Raw genomic sequence first — 19,997 nt, 5'->3', positions numbered from 1 at the left:
AAAAGACGCTGGTAACTAGCTGGCTGTGAACAATTAAGCCTGAGCCAGTTTCCGGACACCGGGTTCAGGCACCCTTTTTACAAAGCTCCAGCAGCAGCGGCAGGGCTGCCCCCGTCCTTCAGTTGACAGTGCCAGGGAACTCCCTGCCTACAGAGGGGCGGGAAAACAAACGTCTGCTAAGGGCAGCAGGAGCGTTCTGGGGTGGGGCGGATAAGCTGTTCTTTAGCTGGAGGCTAAGCAGGGAGCGGCACACTTGGAGGAAGGTCTACTGGATCTCTCGTCTCACTCCACAACGAGAAGTGGGGAAACAAAACACACAGCAGAACGGCACTCTTTAATTTCACTGTGCCCCTTGGGGTGGTGCGGGTGTGTGTGTGTGTAGAGAACCACCGTGGCATGGATGTGTGAATGTTTAGAAACACCGCACAATAAGGGTGTGTGCGCACGCACCCTAGACAGGCGTTAAGCGCTATGTTTTCCCTCCATTTCGTGGAGCCACAAAGTAGGCGCTGCTCCCGTACCGGCGGAAAAGAGGGCTTGTTAGAGGTCGAAGTTTGGTTGGATTTTTTCCGCGTTCCACATCATCCCCGGCCCCCCCGCCCGAGATGGGGGGGGTGCGCTTCAAGAGTAAGAAATACACTGGAGAGCGCGCTACGGATGCCATTTCCCTCTTCCAGCGGCAGGGAGAGGAGGAACCGGCGGCAGCGGCGGAGGGGGGGGAGGGAGGAGTTGGGTGCAGTTATTCCACCCCCCTCCCCATCCTTCACCTCCTCCTCTCCTCCCCCAACTTCTTTCCGTCTGTCTGTTTCTGCTCCGTTCTCTCTTTTCTTTTCTCCTCTTACCGGCTACAGGCTGCTCCGTCACTGCTTTCGTTCGCGCCTAGGCTCTCGCCGCGGTTTTATTCTCTCCCCCACGTAACACACCACGTCAAACTACACCTCCGCCGCGTCACTCACACAACACATACACACTCCCTCTCAGGCTCTCCCAGCCCCGGCGACAGGCAAGTAGCAGCGGCCGACTGAGAGGAGCCAGCCAGGGAGCAAGCGCTGCCGAGCATGCCTCGGCTCTCCTCCTCCCCCCTCACGCTGGGCCCTCCTCCCTTCCTTCCACGCACGGAAACAGCCAAACGCCTGCCACGGAAATGCCCGAAGGGGGCTGAGCGGCGGCGAAATGGGACGACGGGGCGAAGGAAAAGTGAGCGCTTCTCTCTCTCTCTCTCCCCCCCCGCCCCCTCCTCCGGCAGGGATAGAGCCCGAAAAAGCACTTCGGCGCCTCGTCGGAGCAGCAGGAAAATAGCCGAGTTCGGTTCGGCTGGCGGAACGGCCTCATATTTATTTATCTATATTTATTGATCTCATACGGTGGAACTATAGTGACCGAGTTGGTTAAAAACAAAAAGCAGATAAATAAATAAATCCTCCTGTTTCCCTCACAGATATAAATAAACATAAGTCCCCGCCCCCAACCCGGGGTAACGGAAACAGCTGATGTCGAGATGGACCCAGTGGCGAAAACTGCCGAAGATGAAAGAAACAGGAAAAACACGCTGTCCGATCTCTCCCGCCTCTCTGATGGAAATAGCCGAAGTTGGTTTTGTAACGCGCCAGAAAAAAGCCAAAACAAAACAAAGAGAGGAGGACGGCACGGCTGCTCTGAGGCTCAGAGGGGTGACAACGCGCAGGCTTAGAGCCGTGGCGGGCGGCGCTGGAGCCGAGCGGGGGGCGGCTCCGGGACTGCTCAGGGAGGAGTGGCTTGACTGCCACCACTGTGCGCTCTCAGCGCTGCGCCTGCATGATGCAAACAAAAAAAAAAATTTGGAAAAGGAAGGGGATTGGCAGGGGCACTTTTTGGCGCCCCCCTACGTGACCCCCAAAGTGGCGCCGGGGGCACGTGCCCCCCCTGCCCCCCCTATAGTTACGCCCATGAGAACAATCACTGTGAACTCTAATCAAATTAATGCTAAGACCGGATTCTGAGATCATCTGCATTGAGCTACTCATCTCCTGCAGAGGATTCCTTAGACCAAGGGATTTGTAATCAACTTTGAATATGAGAAATCTCTGGAAGGTTCTCCAGAGATTATTCTGTGTAAGCCTCTTTATAATTAAGTCATATCCAGTATCACAGGTACACAAAGACGCCAGAGGTACAAATGCCTCCTGATGAGGAAGAATGTTTCATTGCAGACACCTGGAAAGAAATCTGGCGTGGCCCATAGCACAATGCAGGCCATTATGTGAAATACGATCCACTCAGGTGTATTTTGTGATGGATGTAATGAGAGCCTATTAATAATGGAGGGAAGCAGCAAATCAAATATAGGCCAATTAACCGTCACAGCAGAAAAGCTGAGGTAAAATATCCAGAAATGAATTAAGTCAATAAGGCCAATAGAGAGACACTAAAGTCCTCTTTCTCCACTAACTATTAAATCTAAGCACAAACTAAAAAACAAACACACACAAAACACCCATCCCAAACACTTAGTTTCTGAGGAGCAGGAAGAACTGGGTGTGGAATCCTTATCACCAAAAATCAAAGGCTGCAGTAACTATGGGAAGGGCCATGTCAGAGTGAGTAGAATCCGCCTCAGGATACACTCCAAGTCTCCTTCTTTCCCTTTGTGATGCTACACTTTATGAGGGTGTGACACCTACCTGCTTGTGCTACTCCATGAACCACCAGCTGGATGTGTCTGTCCACTTGGCTCACAGGGCGGGCTGAATCCACACTGCGGCAAGAAGCCGTCTCCAAGGAGGAGCGAGAGCCCTATCAAGGAGAATGAGAGAAGCTTGAGAGGATGCAATGAATTCTAGCATTCCTGGAAAGAGAGCAGAGCCCACAGTAGGTGTAGTGTTCTCTCCTGCTTAGGACCAAGGGTGGAGGGGCTTCCTTATGTACTGAAACAGAAACTCACACTCAGATCTTCAATGCATATGGGCTCCTGGCTGCGTGAAAGTGCCAGTGAACGGCACACAAGGCCCTGGATGATTTCGCCTTCACCACCCTTCCCACTGGAGGTGGTTTCAGAGAGCCTAGGGCACAGTGAGAAAAAGGAAAAGATAAGCCCAGAGGGACAAGACAGTGGCAGCAGCACAGGAAATTGGCCATGGCTCAAATGGGCTCCTCTAATTAGGTATGAGAGGTTGAGAGGCAGCAACATGTATGACCTTCAAGAACTTGAGAAAAGCCCTGCTGGATCACACCAAAGGCCCATCTAATCCAGCATCTTGCTTCATGCAGGTGCCTCTGGAAAGCCCTTAAGTGGGGCAAAGATCGATGTTCCCTAGCACCTGGTGTTCAGAGGCATGCCTCCTCTAATCCTGATGGAAGTATACAGCTATCGAGGCCATTGATAGCCCTGTCCTCCATGAATCTGTCTAATCCTCTCAAAGGGGGCTGCCTGAGGGCATTGTGAGCCTTACCGCAAGTAGAAAACAGACTTGGTTGAGCGCTCCTGGTAAACAAACATATTTTTTCTGTTAACAACCGAGAAGGCATTGAGCACAGAGCGCAGGGCTTGGATAGCTGCAGGAGAAAGGGAGAGAGGATAGTTTACAGCTGCAAGACCTGACCTCAATATACCACCCATTGCTATCTCCAACACAAACCCAGCATTGCCTCCCCACTGCATTTGTATCCCAGATGTTAATTTGGCTTATATCCATAATATTCCTATTATCACTATCAAACTACAAGACTATTTTTTCAAAGTATTTGTGTTAAGTTTTTTAAAAACAAAAATATTGGATCCCAATGCATTTCATCAGAGAATAGTTGAAGGAAAACAACAAACTATTAGGGAACTGTTTCAAACACTGAATTCTTTTAAATGCTAGACAGCCAACAGTAGGGCTGTTGCTGAGAGTTTGCATTCTTAAAAGGCAGCATTTTTAAGAACACCATTTCAGCCAACATGGAGATGAAAGCTGACCTCTCACCATTCTTATAGTGAATAACTAGCTTGCTCAGATTTTTATGCTAAAGATTTATTTTGCTGTCAAGCAAGTCTCTTCTTGAAAAAATGCAATCATATTTTATTACGTGGGTTTACTTTTGCATCTCATCACCACATTTGTATCACCCTTCTTCCAAGGTGTAGCGGATTGAAGCCTTTGTCTCAGAGCAAGCTCACATGAGGAAAATAAATGCTGAATCATCCCTACAGAGCTGCCTGGCTAGACTTCTCCTAAAACTATTCTGTATTCCTGGTAGGTTCAAAAGTCTGCCACCAAGCACCCTAAAACTTGCTGATGACCGGACCCATAGATTGGGTGCTATAATTCCAAGGTCCCTCTGTAACTAGGTATTGGGCAAATACAAAAAGCTTCCACATGTACAGGTGAAACTCGGAAAATTAGAATATCGTGCAAAAGTCCATTAATTTCAGTAATGCAAATTAAAAGGTGAAACTGATATATGAGACAGACGCATTACATGCAAAGCGAGATAAGTCAAGCCTTAATTTGTTATAATTGTGATGATCATGGCGTACAGCTCATGAAAACCCCAAATCCACAATCCCAGAAAATCAGAATATTACATGGAACCAAGAAGACAAGGATTGTAGAATAGAACAATATCGGAACTCTGAAAAGTATACAGTGTACTGTGCTTGATTGGCCAGCAAACTCGCCTGACCTGACCCCATAGAGAATCTATGGGGCATTGCCAAGAGAAGGATGAGAGACATGAGACCAAACAATGCAGAAGAGCTGAAGGCCGCTAATGAAGCATCCTGGTCTTCCATAACACCTCATCAGTGCCACAGGTTGATAGCATCCATGCCATGCCGCATTGAGGCAGTAATTGCTGCAAAAGGGGCCCAAACCAAGTACTGAATACATATGCATGCTTATACTTTTCAGAGGTCCGATATTGTTCTATTCTACAATCCTTGTCTTCTTGGTTCCATTTAATATTCTAATTTTCTGGGATTGTGGATTTGGGGTTTTCATGAGCTGTACGCCATGATCATCACAATTATAACAAATTAAGGCTTGACTTACCTCGTTTTGCATGTAATGCGTCTGTCTCATATATCAGTTTCACCTTTTAATTTGCATTACTGAAATTAATGGACTTTTGCACGATATTCTAATTTTCTGAGTTTCACCTGTAAGCTTACATGGAATGAGAAAACTGTTCGCTGCAAAGCATCTAAGGACATGTTTGCACCAGATAACTCCTAACTTTGGCCCCCCTTTTTCCTGAGTTAAATACCAACTCGAGAGGCTTGTGAAAAGAAAAGGCTTAATTTTTTTTTTAAATTCAAGTACTGCAGACTGCTTCAGTTCGAGGCTTTCTAGCTTTCTTAGGTACAGTTAAGAATACTTAAAAGATTACAAAAACAGGTTGTCAGACACATTTAAATGTTTATAGAGTCTTTTGCAACGCCCTAGGTCAGATGGGTGTAGGCTAGTGTTTCTTATTTCAATTACATTGCCAATAACTATAATAAAACAGTATCAGGAATATGCAAAACACACCCACAAAGGAATATAAGTTCTCAAACAACTTCTGACTGAAACCTTTCCCTAGACTAAACTCCCCGAAGCCATAAGCCCTGGTTCGTTCCCTTGAACACACCAACTCCAGCTGAGTATCAAGCTTCCTGCCCTCCATCTCTCAAGGAGCTGCAGAGTCATTTGGTGAGAGAAATCTCCATGCTGGCTTTGACCATGGGGGACCAAAACTCCATTGCCCCTCACTAAGCATTTCTGCAGGCACTTCTCCAACAAACAACTCTTCTCCTTACTCCCAGAATTCCCCACAACCGCTCTCTAGGTCCCACCTACATGGTGTACTGATTGGCTGCTCTGGAGTTCTCCAGCATGTCAGTCAAGACAAGGGTTCACTCTCTGTTACCTCTTTAGCAGGAGGGGTGGCTGATTACTACACAAGGGTTTTTCAGGAGTGCTGTCTAGTCTACATGTTAACTTAGTCCATCACTTCTAGCCTTGACATCTTTCACTAAGCTAGCCTTCATGCAACTCTAACAATGAATTCATATCACCAGTGGACTGCAACCAACTCATCCCTATAGTAGGGCAGAGCCTGCAGCCCGGGAATGCAGGGCTACATACCATATTTGCCCCACCCCCCTGCATAAGCCTTCCCTATTAGAAAGTTCTGCCTGCAATCAGGTACTTACCACGTGCAACACCCATGTTGGGCCCCATCTTGAGCCGGGAGTGAACATGGATGGTAGTGCTCCAAACTGCCTCACAGGCAAAGTGTCCAGGCATGAACTGCATGGTAGCTGCAAGATAGTCACGGGGCTGGTAGCTTTCCTCTCCAGGGTAATCTACACAGGTGAGAAGGCCAGCCAACAGATCAGCTCTCTACCAAGTTGTCCAACAGCCAGCCAGTCCACCCACCCAATACAGAGATCAACTGTCTTTTCCCCCTCCCTCATATGCATTTGTGCCTTGAGGTGAAAGAGCAATACAAATCTCTTAAGTAGCTGACAAGACTACCTACTGGTCTTGTACTAAAAAGCATGGTAGTACACTACCACCAAATGGGGCAGTGAGAAGATAAGTGGAGGGATTTTCCAGCCAATTCCATACAAGGTACTGTCAGAATACAAGAATAATTTCCTTCTGAGGTCTGTAGTGTGAGTAGATCTCTAACATCACTAAGGAAGGATCAGATCAACTGCATCCTGCCAGTACCAAGGGTCTCAGAGTGGCAGGAAGGCATAGATTCTGGAGTTGCAAGGCTCAACACACTGGCAAGGAACAGTATATTTTGTACGTGAATATTGCTTGAAGTGCCTACCATCAGGCCCAGCACGTTGTCGGTAGGTGTATGGCGTCTCACTTTTCCAGATGTCCTCCTCACTCTCAGCAACGAGCAGAGAATTGCAAATATGACTATCATGCAGATCTTGTAGCAGCAGGCGCTGCAGACAGAGGAAAGGGACAGCAAAGTTGAGCCATAACATGCCCTTGCTCCTGGTGGATCTAGCTATAGTTTCTCCTGTTTGGTAGCAGCTGCTGCAAATTGGCTGACGAGCCAGCAATTTGTACCTGCCTCATATTCAAAAGGCAGTGTTTGCCTGTATGGCTGCTATCATATCAGGATTTGCAGAGTCAGGTGCATTAACCCACACCTTGGAATGTGGATTCCTTATTCCCATCTTGCTTATTTAAAAAATGAGAATTTCCAGTCCTCGTGATAAAGATGAAAGGATAATAATGGACACACTGATTTTATGTGCTCTGAGATTAGAAGAGAGCTGCAGTGTTCAGTGCCTATACTTTTCTTAAACATTATATTTATAAAAGAATTATCGTGCTTTCACTGTGCTTGCAACATCTTTGGAAGGAGCTCTTGACAAGACAAGACTCAGATCAGAAGAGGCAGCAAGCTTGATTTCTTTCTAGGGACAGCAGCAGCAAAAACAAAAAACACCAACAACAAAAAACCAACAAGGAAACAAGGGGGAAAGGACAAGGTGAACGTAGTGCTGGAGAGACAGTCTCCCATCCCCTAAGGGGATGGAGTGGCTCCATCCCCTTAGGGGAATATCTTACAGTGCTCACACATCAAGTCTCCCATTCATATGTAACCAGGGCAGACCCTGCTTAGTTAAGGGGACAAGTAATGCTTGCTACCACAAGACCAGCTCTCCTCTAGGCATAGAGCGAGTGGACAGAGAGAAATTTTTCTCCCTCTTTCACAACACTAGAATCCAGGGTCATCCTATGAAACTGAAGGTCAGGAAATTTAGGACCGACAAAAGGAATTACATAAGAACATAAGAACAGCCCTGCTGGATCAGGCCCAAGGCCCATCTAGTCCAGCATCCTGTTTCACACACTGGCCCATCAGATGCCACTGGAAGGCTACAGCAGGAGTACAGCATGCCCTCTCTCCTGCTGTTAGGACCCTGCAACTGGTAATCAGAGGCATCCTGCCTTGAGGCTGGAGGTGGCCTATAGCCCTTCGACTAGTAGCCGTTGATAGACCTCTCCTCCATGAAGTTATCCAAACGCCTCTTAAAGCCATCCAGGTTGTTGGCTGTCACCACATCTTGTGGCAGAGAATTCCACAAGTTAGTTAGTTAGTTAGTTTATTGTTAAATTTATATACCGCCTTTCATTAAAACAATCCCAAGGCGGTTTAAAGCAAAATTTAAAAACAAGATTGTAAAAAAGACACAATTAAAATATTAAGCTAAAAATATATAACAAATTTGATTAAAAATGTAAAACACAAGCATAAAAGCAATACATAGTATAAAGATCAGCAGCAGAGACAATCAAATAAAAGCCTGGGTAAAAAGCCATGATTTAACATGCTTTCTGAAAGCTGTGATGGAGACCAAGGAGTGAATAGCCACCGGGAGAGCATTCCAGAGTCTGGGGGCAGCAACAGAGAAGGCCCTGTCCCGCGTGCACGACAACCGAGCCTGCCTCATTGTTGGCACCTGGAGGCAGTCTCATATCCGGGGCGGAAGCCAGATGGAAAAGGGTCACACAATTATGCATTGTGTGAAAAAATACTTCAGTTTGCTGGTCCTAGATTTCCTGGTGATCAATTTCATGGGATGACCCCTGGTTCTAGTGTTATGTGAGAGGGAGAAGAATTTCTCTCTCTCCACTTTCTCCACTCCATGCATGATTTTATAGACCTCTATCATGTCTCCCTGCAGTCATCTTTTTTCTAAACTAAATAGCCCCAGGTGTTGTAGCCTTGCCTCGTAAGAAAGGTGCTCTAGACCCCTGATCATCTTGGTTGTCCTCTTCTGCACCTTTTCCAGTTCTACAATGTCCTTTTTTAGATGTGGTGACCAGAACTGTACACAGTACTCCAGGTGTGGCTGCACACCATCGCTTTTTATAAGGGCATTATAATATTACCTTTCCACACAGTGCATAATTAATCTATGGAATTCTCTTTCACAAAATGTGGTGACAGCCACCAGCCTGGATGGCTTTAAAAGGGGTTTAGACAAATTCATGAAGGACAGGCCTATCGATGGCTACTAGTGTGGTGTCTATGGGCCACCTCCAGTCTTGGAGGCATGATGCCTCTGAATAACAGTTGCAGGGGAGCAACAGCAAGAGAGAAGGCATGCCCTCGACTCTTTCCTCTGGGCTTCCCAGAGGCATCTGGTGGGCCACTGGTGAAACAGGATGCTGGACTAGATAGGCCTTCGGCCTGATCCAGCTGGGCTGTTCTTATCTTATCTTCCCGGTCATAGAACCCTGTTGTCTAATGAGTATTCCTATTGGGGAACTATTAGGGAAATATTCTTGCCATTGAAGGAACAGATCAGTTACCTGATTAACAATGCGGCAGATCTCACCCACTTTCTTCACCACAGTACGGTGAAGATGCAATGACTCCCCTTCCTCATTCAATGTTGCTTTCACGGCACTCAGGCTGCTGTGTGGAAAGGAAAGAGAGAAGTCTCTGTGAAGGTTCCTATACCTGCTACTACCATTTATCTTCAACAGTCCTCTCCTATAATAGCTATTGCCCTTGATAGCAGGGAATGTTTTAGGCATGGGCAGTTTCTCCAATAGAGAAAGTCCAAATATTTTTAAAACAGATTTTTTCAAAAAGAAAAACGAATCAAACAAAAGTTGATCCTTTCAAAGCAACACACAGTTCAAAGCACAACCATCTTTTATATATTTAATTCTCTTAAAAGTACCCGTCACGAATCCCATGTTTGGCAGCTCTCGTGAGAGTTCACGAGCAGCTGCCAGATAGGATAGTGACAGGGGCGGTGGAGAAAATAGTGATGCCGGCCAGCAGGAGCAGAAGGTGGCGGCGGGCCAGATCGGCCGCCGGGAGAGGAGGAGGAGGCGGTGACAGGCCAGCCCAGCCACCGGGGGTGGGGGGGAGGAGGGAGCGGCAGGCAGCTCAACCACCGGCGGGGGAGGAGGAGGCGGCAGGCCAGCCAGTGCTGGAAGTTGGAGCCTGCCAGAAAGTGCTGGGAGCGGGCAGAGAAGGGGAAAGGACAAAAAGTGGGCAAGCCGGCCCGCCAGCCAGAAAGTGGGGTAGAAGTGGGAGCGGGGGCCAAGAAACAGGCTGGCCGGCTGGCCAGAAAGCCAGGGAGGCTGACAAGTGGGGAGAAAAAGGCAGTGGCAGTGGCAGTGGGTGGGCCTGCCAGAGGCACAGATACTCTGTGCTTAGCCCAGCTAGTATACAGTTTATTATTTCACAGTCAGAGTCCCTTTCTGTCAGCCTCTTCCTTGGCAGTTAACTTCCAATGACTCTGCTTCCTAGGTTCTGAAAACCATGCAACTCTCCTGTCAATCCCAGTACGTAGCAACAGTTGCCATGATTTAACTCACTAACCCTTAGACTAATCAACATATAAATTATTCGTAACTAGTCAGTTCTTCATTCTCATAAGGGCTCTTGGGAGTCAGAGGGACCTGAGACATTTCCATTTCTGAGAGCAACGGAGTATACTGACAATGTACAATATCTTTTGCTGTTGTATGACTAATGGGTTGAATGCAATAACAGATGCTTCAAATGGGGGAAGCAGAGCACTGATGGGTGTTAGAAACAGGGGTGTAGCAAGGTTGAAGTGGGCCCTGAGACGAGTAATAAAGAATGGACCTCTGCCCCTCACTGTCTCTCTCTCCCTCCCTCCCCGGTGTCTTTGATGCAGAACTGCATGGGCACAGTGAACAACAAAACATCTCAGCGTGCCCTCTATCTTACGCCTGTGCAAGTATCATCACACTCTCCACACTCTGATCACGAGCCAGCAATCTGGCACTGAGTCCGGAGAAAATAGCATTTCTGAGCCAATGGGATCCCTCACTCATGTGTCTCGAATGAATGTTTGTTCATCCCACCCCCCACCCCATTTCAATTATGGCTACATCCATGGTTGGAAACCTTTTGGTATCAGGGGGATAGGACTGTGGTTGGCAGGACTTAAGACCCCGTTGAGAGATAAAACCTCTTCTCCCTTTTCCAGCATGGGCACAAAACTTGTGTCAGTAAGGGGTGGGCGTTCTATGAGGCAAAGTGAGACAGTTGCCTCAGACAACTTATTATTGGGACAGTGGCAAGGCAGCAAGGTGGCCTCCTGTGCCCCCTCTAAGCAAAGGGGAAGGAGGATGCACACAAGGGGGGGAACATGTGGGGTCCTGCCTTGGGCACACAGGGGTCTTGAGTCACCATTGGTCACAGCCCAGTTGGCCCCATGTTGGAATGAGCAAGTGAGAGTATAAGAGAAGCTGAGAGAACTTAGAAGCCTTTTGGCTAATGTGAAGGCAAGTAAAGAGAGACTGCAGAGAGCCCTAGATAGAGGCCACAGTTACCCTTTGGGGAATCAGAACCCCTGCTAGAGGGCTAAGGGAAAGGGAGCATTACCGTGTGTGGGAAGAGACTTCAACCCGGTCCTGGTAGATCTTTATGATGAGCCAGAAATCAGGCATGAGGGGGCACTTAGATTCCAGGTCACTCATCACTGCCTCCTCACATTCAGAGTCACTGCTTCCACCATCGTACCCTGTAAAATGAAATGCCTCCCCATTTTATAAGTGGCTCATCAATTCCAACCTTGACTGAGGACCAAGTGTGTAAATGAGACCTTTGAAGAGCCTAGTGGTTCCCTCACAGTCTCCTGTTCACACAGCCAGCGTTGAGGCCTTAGAAGAATTCTGTGTACCTTAAGCTGCTGTCCCACAACCCCTCACCATAAGGACTGACCTCTCTTCCCTACCATACAAAGATGACCCAGCTCACCCACTTACCCAGAAGGAGATCAGAATCCATACTACCTTGGCTTGACACCAGGCTTTGCACCCGACTTGGATGCTGCTTCCCAAAGCCTGCAAGGAAAGAAGGTCAGAATGTCTTGAGACACTGCTCCCAGGACTGCCCCCCTCCCAAATTCTCTCCATATACTAAGCCAAAAGATCCAACCCAGGCTCCTCAACTGAGAATTTACAGCCCACACACCAAGAAACAGGCCTTTAGGGAAACAGGCCTTTGGGGGCGGAGTGTCAGCACAGTACCAAACTGTGGCTTTGTTTTTTCTACCCTGGCTGCTACATGAATTGTTTGATGTAAGAAACTAAACAAGATTGACTGCACAAAGAAATGCAAGAGCAACACACACAGTAGCCTTTTTAGAGCTTACAATCTCATGAGCCCCTCAGTACTAAAGTGGTTTTGATTACAGAAAAATCAATATTGAAGCAGAGCTACAAAGAAAGGCACTTTAACAGACACCCCTAGGAGAGGAAGTGTGAGGGAGAGCCTTTGCAGTTAAGCTAGGCCTAGGGAGAAAATGTTGATTTAAAAACACACAGACCTCATAAATCTGAAAAGGGAATGTTTGAACAAAAAAAAGCCAAATAAGCAATTTAAATTACTAGGGATGCAAGTAAAGCCACAGCAAATGGTGTACATAATCCCCTGCTAACTGTGTAAAGAGGTGCCTTTCAAACCAGTGGTTCTATTATTTAGCAGAAGGAGAACAACTGTCCTTATTCAACCCCAGCACAACATATCTCCAGTGACCATTTGCTGGTGTCTTCTGGGTATTTCTTTTTAGATTGTGAGCCTCTTTATGACAGGGAAAAGTCTTTTCATTTTATTTGCTAAATAAACTGCTTTTGAGAACTTGCTGTTATTGAAAAGCAGTATATTAACAACAAGCACCAAATGCCTTCTCCAGAATAATGAAGTGGATGAAACCAAAACAGTTTGATCAGGAAGACATCTGCAGATTAGAGGGGAGTACAGGAACTGCTCATTGTTTTCAGTGTAATCCCTTCCACTTTGGAACCCTATTTCACAAAAGGAGAATCTGAACAGCCCTTAACATAAATGGCTGAATGACTGGCACATACCCAAAAATTGGAACAAGCCTGCACAGAGTGTCAGACACAAACAGCTTAATAAACCAGAAGGGAGGCCATTCAGCCCCCTCCTCAACAACACTTCAGCCTTTGGCCTGACTGCTAGTGTTTGTTTTACACACTCCTTGCCTATTTTAAATGTTTATTTTTTCATTTGTTTGGACTTAAATTGTTGATGGGCATTGCCTTGGGTGTTTTACTTTAAAAATGGGAAAGAGAGTGAGTGAAAGAGGACGAGGATAAACTAATGAACAAAAAGGAACAAACATTCAATTAGGCTGCATTGTCACAATCACAGTGATCCTGGTTAAAGAGTTAACTAGGATTGCAAAGCCCCATGGAGCTTGGTTATGAGAACACAGATTTCCCCAGCAACCCTAGTCAAACCACATTTAACCAGGATAGATAAGCCGTTTAACCACAGCAGTTTACCAGGATTGCTGGGAAATCTACACTTTCACAGGCAGCTCCACAAGGCTACCATGATTGCGGTGATTGTGTGAACACAGCCTTAATAAAATTATTTCAAATAACCCCAATATTGATTCAAAATCAGCAAAGCTTTGAGTACGAAAGGCATTAGTATATACAAGACTGAAATGAAGAACCAAAAGTTCAATATATGGTCTTAGAAGGAGAAAAAAGTGGGCAGGTATCTGTTTAATGTTTCAGAAGACCTTCATTATGAACCACATTCAACAACCTTCAACAACCCATAATACACTTCAGATGTTGGTATATATTTCAACAAGTAAAACCGCTTTCCAGTGCTGGCAATTGGGAGCACACATAGCCAAACCCGGGCAGAACAGTTTTTGACTGTGTGAATGACCTCCTTGCATGAGGACTGCAATTTGACAGGGTCATGGGCAGTGCTCCCTGTAACACAGAATCCCAGATGTTGTTGACTACAACTCCCAGAATCCCAAACTTAAGGCTACTGCAGTTGGAGATTCTAGGAGTTGTAGTCAACAACATCTGGGATTCTGTGTTACAGGGAACATTGGTCATGGGCAAAAGATAGGCTTGCCTGTACACAAAATATAAGGACCAATGCTTGGCCACAGATACAAGAGGACACTTTTCTACAGAGGCCTTCTCAAGTGATTCTACTAGTAATGCCTCAGAAAAAACAGAATTGCAAGGTGATCATCATGTGACTGAGGGTCAGTCCCAAGCAGCCCCACAGGGCTAAATTCCTGTTCCCTTGTGTGCCATCTCTCATCATCTGGTCCCTACTCCAACATTCAGTTGTAGGCAGCTCCTCACCTTCTCTGCCTGGGGTCACTGAGTCTGCCAGACTTGCCACAGACGGTGTTGCAGAGGGTGATTTCTCACTGCTCCATTTCTCAGAGGAGCCAAGCAAGGGCTGTGGCTGGGTCAGAGTAGCTTCTTCATCCAGGGAACCATGCTCCAAAGTACTGGCCTGCTCCAGCCTTGGAAGTTCTTCTGACACCTGCAAAGAGGTGATGGAGTTCACTTCCAAACCAAAAAGCAATCCAAGATGTCCCCATCATGGTCATCATCCCTGCAGCCCCATGCCAGATTAGCACCACCAGCTCCTCACCTGAGACAAACGCCCCCTGTCACATACCTCACCATGCACTTGGCTACTTATCCCCAAAAATTCTCCTGTCTCCAATCCAGACTTGTTCTCTCTTGCTGGCCATGCCCAGAGACCATGAGCCTCCTCAGGAGGAGTGGAACAGGGCAAGGAGCCTTCTGTCTTGCTGCTGCTTTCACACCTGCCTCCTGTTATGGTGCTCTCAAGAGTCACTGCAGGGCTGGGTCCGCCCACTGGGGCATGCAGACGACTGACAGAAACATAGTAGAAATCATTCCCCTCAGCATTGAGCACATAGCCCGGCAGGGCCATTCTCTGGAACTCCTGCAACAAGAGAATAGGATGAAGTCCCAAAGGCAAAGAACAAGTAACAGGTGCAGAGGGACATATTCTGTAAGCACAATGCAAGACCAGGTGGCTAGCAAGACTGGCACCTCTTGGGGGGTGGGCAGCTAACTGCAAAGGTTGTCATTCAAGGTTAAGGACTGGGCACAATATAAATCATATGGAAAAAGCAAAAGGGGTGGCAAGTTGGAGCGTTACCTCACGAAACCTTTCCAGAGAATTCTCAGGCCCAAACACAAACTGCAGAGGGACAGCTTCGCAATGGCAGCTTGGGCGGCCTTGGGAACTGTAAACATGGGTTGCCACTCGACTCAAGGTGTCAACGGTGATTGGCTGTGAGTGGCGCAATGCCGACACAATCTCATCATCCAAGAGCCAGCGGATCTGAGATAGGAAAAACAAAGATCTGAGACAAAGTCAAGAGTGCAAGAACACAGACCCCTGTTGTGGGCCTGCTTCCAACAGTTACATCCCTGCCCCGTGGCCACTCTCCAGGACTCAGGGTGCTCTATGGATGAGGAAAGGACACAGGCAAGAGGGAAATTTCCCAAGAGTTAGAGCAGTCCCATTCCAAGGAACAGGTGAACTCACTTCTGTCATAGTAGCTTCAACAGCTTGTCTGTGCATTCCAGGAAGATTGGAGAGTGCTGGATGCCTTGAAAAGGGGGCAAGAACACAACAGTCAAACACACTGTTTCCCCTCGCCCCCATTTGTGCAATCTAGGGTAAAAGGGAGAAAAAGTGTTAATACCCATCATCCACAGTTGAGGGTAGCCTGTCCAAGGTGTGCATGAGCTCCTCATCAGAGCGGAATGAGGAGGGCCTCCCTGGGGAACGAATGAAAGAGACGCTACTCTCAGAGGTGTACCTGCAGGATGGAAAGGGAAGAATTACTAAGCTCTCATTATGTCTAGTCACACTAATCTGCATGATGACTGCTTGTTGCAGCCTCAGGCAGCATCAAGGCTCCTCTACCCACAATCCACTGCTAACCCTGAAGTCCCACCTATTGTGATGCAAGTCGTTCGCCATTTCGATTTCCAGGGGAAGGGTCAGAACAAAGATGTCAAGGGTCACACAGAGGTCACAGAGATCGATGGTTTGCAGTGCCTTACAGCTCTCAAGGCAGCCCAGCACCTCTCCTAGAGAAAGCAACAGCCATTACTCAGGTGAAAGAACCCTAGTTGTGGCCTCTTGTCAAATGCCTGGGATGGCTTGGCCTCAGCCATATGACTCCCAGCCCTTCCCCATGAGGCTCCAGCCAATTCCGCACTCCCAGTGGTCCAGACAGTCTAGTCATTCCACCCTGATGACACCAAGGCCCAGGCTTATTTTTATTCACCCAGACAGGTGGGCAGCGACTGGACAGGCATGGAACTGTGCTGGTTGCGCAGCTTCACGGAACAGGTCAGGTGCACAAAGAGGGGCGGCATGTCCTGCTCGAGCAGCTCTTGCTCTGCCAGAGAGTCTCCCAGCACACTGAAGGAGTCCTCATCCTGGTTAACAGTGTTGGAGTCTGACAAGGAGTCTGCTTCCAGAAATTCATGGTCCAGCTGCTCCCGATACTCCACCTCCAGTTCTGTGTCACTCTCTGTGCCAATGACACAGGCAGATGTATTCCCTGTGCAAGAAGAGTTCAACCAATCAGTAATGATGAAGTGCAGGGAAAAAGCTATGCTTGAAGAATTGGGGGAGTTTGACTCAAACTCAGTTGTTGTTCACTTTGGTCTCTCAAAACAGTTTAGCCTGAAGGGGTTAACTACAGTAGTATAGTCCGACAAGAATGGCTTTCGATGTGACAATAACCACTGGCAGCTAGATGCATATACATGAGCAATGCACACCAGTAGATGGCAGAGTTTCTGTAATGTTTGAACCCACTCTGAAACATCTTGCACATTCTGTACAGTGACAGAACATAAGAACAGCCCTGCTGGATCAGGCCCAAGGCCCATCTAGTCCAGCATCCTGTTTCACACAGTGGCCCACCAAATGCTGCTGGAAGCCTACAGGCAGGAGTTGAGTGCATGTCTTCTCTGCTGCTGTTACTCCGAGGCATCTTGCCTTTGAGGCTGGAGGTGGCCTATAGCCCTCTGACTAGTAGCTGTTGATAGTCCTCTCCTCCATGAAGCTATCCAAACTCCTCTTAAAGCCATCTAGACTGTTGGCTGTCACCACATCTTGTGGCAGAGAATTCCACAAGTTGATTATGTGTTGTGTGGATAAAGTTAACACACACACTGTTGGGAGTTGTGCCAGCTTCATACAGGACTATTTTTTTCAGATACAAATCAAGGGGCTTAAGAACCAATTTTAAAGATGTATTTTCCATTGAACATGATCAGCTGTTTTAGTAATTCAGAAATGTCAAATTGTAACTGGGTAATAAATATAGTTAACAAAAGAACATACCGAGACATAAGACTGGATAATTACTTGAGCAAACACTAATTGTCTGGTTGGCTAATACATTATTTGTGTATACTGGACTTTAACAAAAGAGGTAATGGATATTAACTTTGAATTTGGGATAATCTTTGAGAGTTTTCTCATACAGAAGGCAAGTTGGCGGTTGTACTTATGAAATACTACTCAGTACAATTGACCATGAGTGAATGCCCTAGGTGGCAAAGTCCCTCTGGCTACTATTAACTCAGCTGCTCTGATTTCATGGAAGGTCTTGCAAGTCTTGGGCCACACAGCTGACCAATTCAGTACAACGGGGACCTGAATTTAAAGGTCCAAATGCAACTTTCAGGTATGTTGGACTAGATTTACACCACATGTTTTTCAGTGACTACTTGCAAATGCGGATCACTTGAGCAGTCCGGAACTGTTCAGTAGAGGTGGGCAGACAATGCTAGGAAAGTGTAACCCTATGGCTATCCTGTTTGGCTGCATCTCTGTGCAAAAGAGAGAAAAAATAGCCATAGCTGGGAGAACTCTGAGTCAAGTATCAGAGGCTCTTTCTAGCAGCTCTACCGCCTCAGCTCCACCAGTACACTACTCAGCCAGGATCTTTCATATTTCTTGCAACTGCTGTTAGTCTGCAAACTTCAAGAAGAATAGGGACTCAGCAGCAATCATCCCAAAGGACTCTGGCATAGCCATACACTTTCTCCAATACACTCAAGAATGACGGTGATGATGAGGATGATATAGATCATCATCCCATGTCACCAAAAATTACACACGCTGCTGCATTTCCCCCCAACAGTGTTTATAGCAGTCCACAGCATAGCAAGGTGAAGTTCACTTGCCTTCATCAGCTGCCATATCAGTTTCTGAGCTCTCCATGTCTTCACTGCCTTTCCTATCTGCATGGTCCCGAGATGTATCCTCCTGAATAGGGATAACAAACCATTTGAGCATTACATACAGAGTCTGACTACAGGATTTTTCCGTATTTAACTCTAAACAGCTCTTGGCCCTCCCAAGGCATGGAGGCAACCTCCCGCAGCATGTCCTCCTACCTCTTTTTTGGCAGAAGGTGGACAGTAGAAGAAATAATGAGGGTTGGATGGCACTGGTTTAAAATGCAAGCTGCCAATCTCCAAAAACTTTTCCTAGAAGGTGAAATAGGAAATGGTGAAGTGATCACACCTTAATGTGACAAGCTATTCTGACCCAACCCAGGGGAAGCAGCTTTCCTTTACCTGGATAATTTTGTGCAAGTCAGGGTGTACTTGGCAGGGCTGGCTGCTCTCAAGGAGTGAGAGGGGGAACTCTGGACAGCAGGCGTGGCTGGGCTCCTGGGAAGGGCAGGCAGAAACATGGGACTCTGACTCACTAAAATCCTCCGTCTCAGTACTGCACAGAGTGGGTTGAAGAGAGAGTCAGATCAGTCACAAGCATTCTCACACATCAGTTCCTGCTAACTTGGCAAAAAGGCATATTTTTCAAGGGATGGCTCTCTCATATTTAGCTGGGATGGAAGGGTGGGGAGAGAGATAACTGATCCTATTCAGCCCAGCATATAGCCCTCTTCCAATGGCTGTTGCCAGTGATTCCCTTGTATTTCTTTTTAGCATTATGAGCCCCTTTTACAGGGAACCATCTTCTCATTCATTTGACTATCTAAATCATTTTGACAACTTTTTGTTGTTGAAAAGTTGTATATTATACATACATAAATACACACACACTTATTTTCAAAACACAACTCTTCATTCCCTTAATTCAGAAGCAGCCTATATGTTCTACCTCTCCTTCATATATACCAAAAGTCTCATTGGGTCAAGAACAAAACGACAGACACAGATGAAACAGATATTCATAGCATCACATGTGGAAACATTTCACTAGACATGCATCTTCTGGAACTGGGTCCATGAACAGAATCCAACAGAAATCTAGGCGCTTGCTCATAGAGGCATTCCTCAGATATGTATGGCAAGTTTCAATAATGAATAGATAATACAATACTGTGGAATCCGTTTACTGAAGTCCAAGTATAAATGCAAAGTAATGCCAGTCCAGAGGCTAACCTCCTGGGTTCACTAGCCTGGGCCATTTCTTCCCTCCTGTCAATATATATATAAATATGGAGCCTAGGAAGCTGCCTTATGCTGAATCAACACCCTTTAGAGAGGCAAATAATAATTTTAAAGGATATCTAACCTTCTGTCTTGTTTTTAAAAACCCTCTAATTTATTTGATGGAAGTTTGGTCAACTGATTTTTTGGGGGGGGGGTCTATGTTATGTAGAGATGAAGAGAAGGATTGACGGATACACCTCTTAAACACAGATTAATATGCATTTATTGATTCATGCAAACAGACAGCATGAGGAAGAACTGTTGAAGAGGGTAAAGTGAATAGCTCAGGAAGACGGTTTGTTCATGATCCACAATTATTCTGTTTTTTAATTAGCTTAGTAGTGTGAAACAGTTCAATACAAGATTTAATTATTATAATTTAATGTATTAATTGCTATGCTTCATCTATTTGTACAGCTTATTATGTTGATTTACCTGGTCGTAATATAGAAGTTGGAAATGAATGGGGGAGGGTGGGTGGGAAAAAGACCCCTAAACCATCAAGTCTCTCCTGGTAATAGTCCAGTTATTCTGAGTTAACACATATACCCTTGGGTCTTCCTGCTGTTTAAGTCTGTTCCCTCTTCCCCTCCCTCCAACCAACACAGCAGTACCTAGTTCTCATCCTGTTCATAGCAGCTTTCAAGACATTTGAACACCTTGATATCCTCTCTTCAGCCTTTCTTTCTAAGCCAA

General features: G+C 46.5%; 1 protein-coding gene across 12 annotated transcripts in view; it reads right to left on the bottom strand.

Annotated features, from left to right (window-relative positions):
* The window catches only part of SZT2 (SZT2 subunit of KICSTOR complex), a 152,033-nt gene that overhangs the window by 36,829 nt on the left and 95,207 nt on the right, over positions 1-19,997 (bottom strand). For 11 of the 12 annotated variants that reach the window (XM_053245426.1, XM_053245432.1, XM_053245430.1 and 8 more), the window contains 18 exons: positions 18,420-18,573; positions 18,237-18,329; positions 18,024-18,105; positions 16,106-16,384; positions 15,770-15,905; positions 15,515-15,631; positions 15,355-15,418; positions 14,962-15,147; positions 14,449-14,742; positions 14,124-14,310; positions 11,742-11,819; positions 11,359-11,497; positions 9,297-9,402; positions 6,787-6,910; positions 6,158-6,310; positions 3,429-3,531; positions 2,921-3,038; positions 2,661-2,772 (listed from right to left, as the gene is read on the bottom strand). In XM_053245426.1, coding sequence (XP_053101401.1) covers positions 2,661-2,772; positions 2,921-3,038; positions 3,429-3,531; positions 6,158-6,310; positions 6,787-6,910; positions 9,297-9,402; positions 11,359-11,497; positions 11,742-11,819; positions 14,124-14,310; positions 14,449-14,742; positions 14,962-15,147; positions 15,355-15,418; positions 15,515-15,631; positions 15,770-15,905; positions 16,106-16,384; positions 18,024-18,105; positions 18,237-18,329; positions 18,420-18,573 — 2,525 coding nt within the window. The remainder of the gene's footprint in view (positions 1-2,660; positions 2,773-2,920; positions 3,039-3,428; positions 3,532-6,157; positions 6,311-6,786; positions 6,911-9,296; positions 9,403-11,358; positions 11,498-11,741; positions 11,820-14,123; positions 14,311-14,448; positions 14,743-14,961; positions 15,148-15,354; positions 15,419-15,514; positions 15,632-15,769; positions 15,906-16,105; positions 16,385-18,023; positions 18,106-18,236; positions 18,330-18,419; positions 18,574-19,997) is intronic. The other variant, XM_053245427.1, reaches the window with a different exon arrangement.

The sequence above is a fragment of the Hemicordylus capensis genome, chromosome 4 (assembly GCF_027244095.1).
Source record: "Hemicordylus capensis ecotype Gifberg chromosome 4, rHemCap1.1.pri, whole genome shotgun sequence".
NCBI lineage: Eukaryota > Metazoa > Chordata > Lepidosauria > Squamata > Cordylidae > Hemicordylus > Hemicordylus capensis.
Note: the sequence above shows the minus strand (reverse complement) of the source record. Positions and strands in the feature narration are given on the sequence as shown.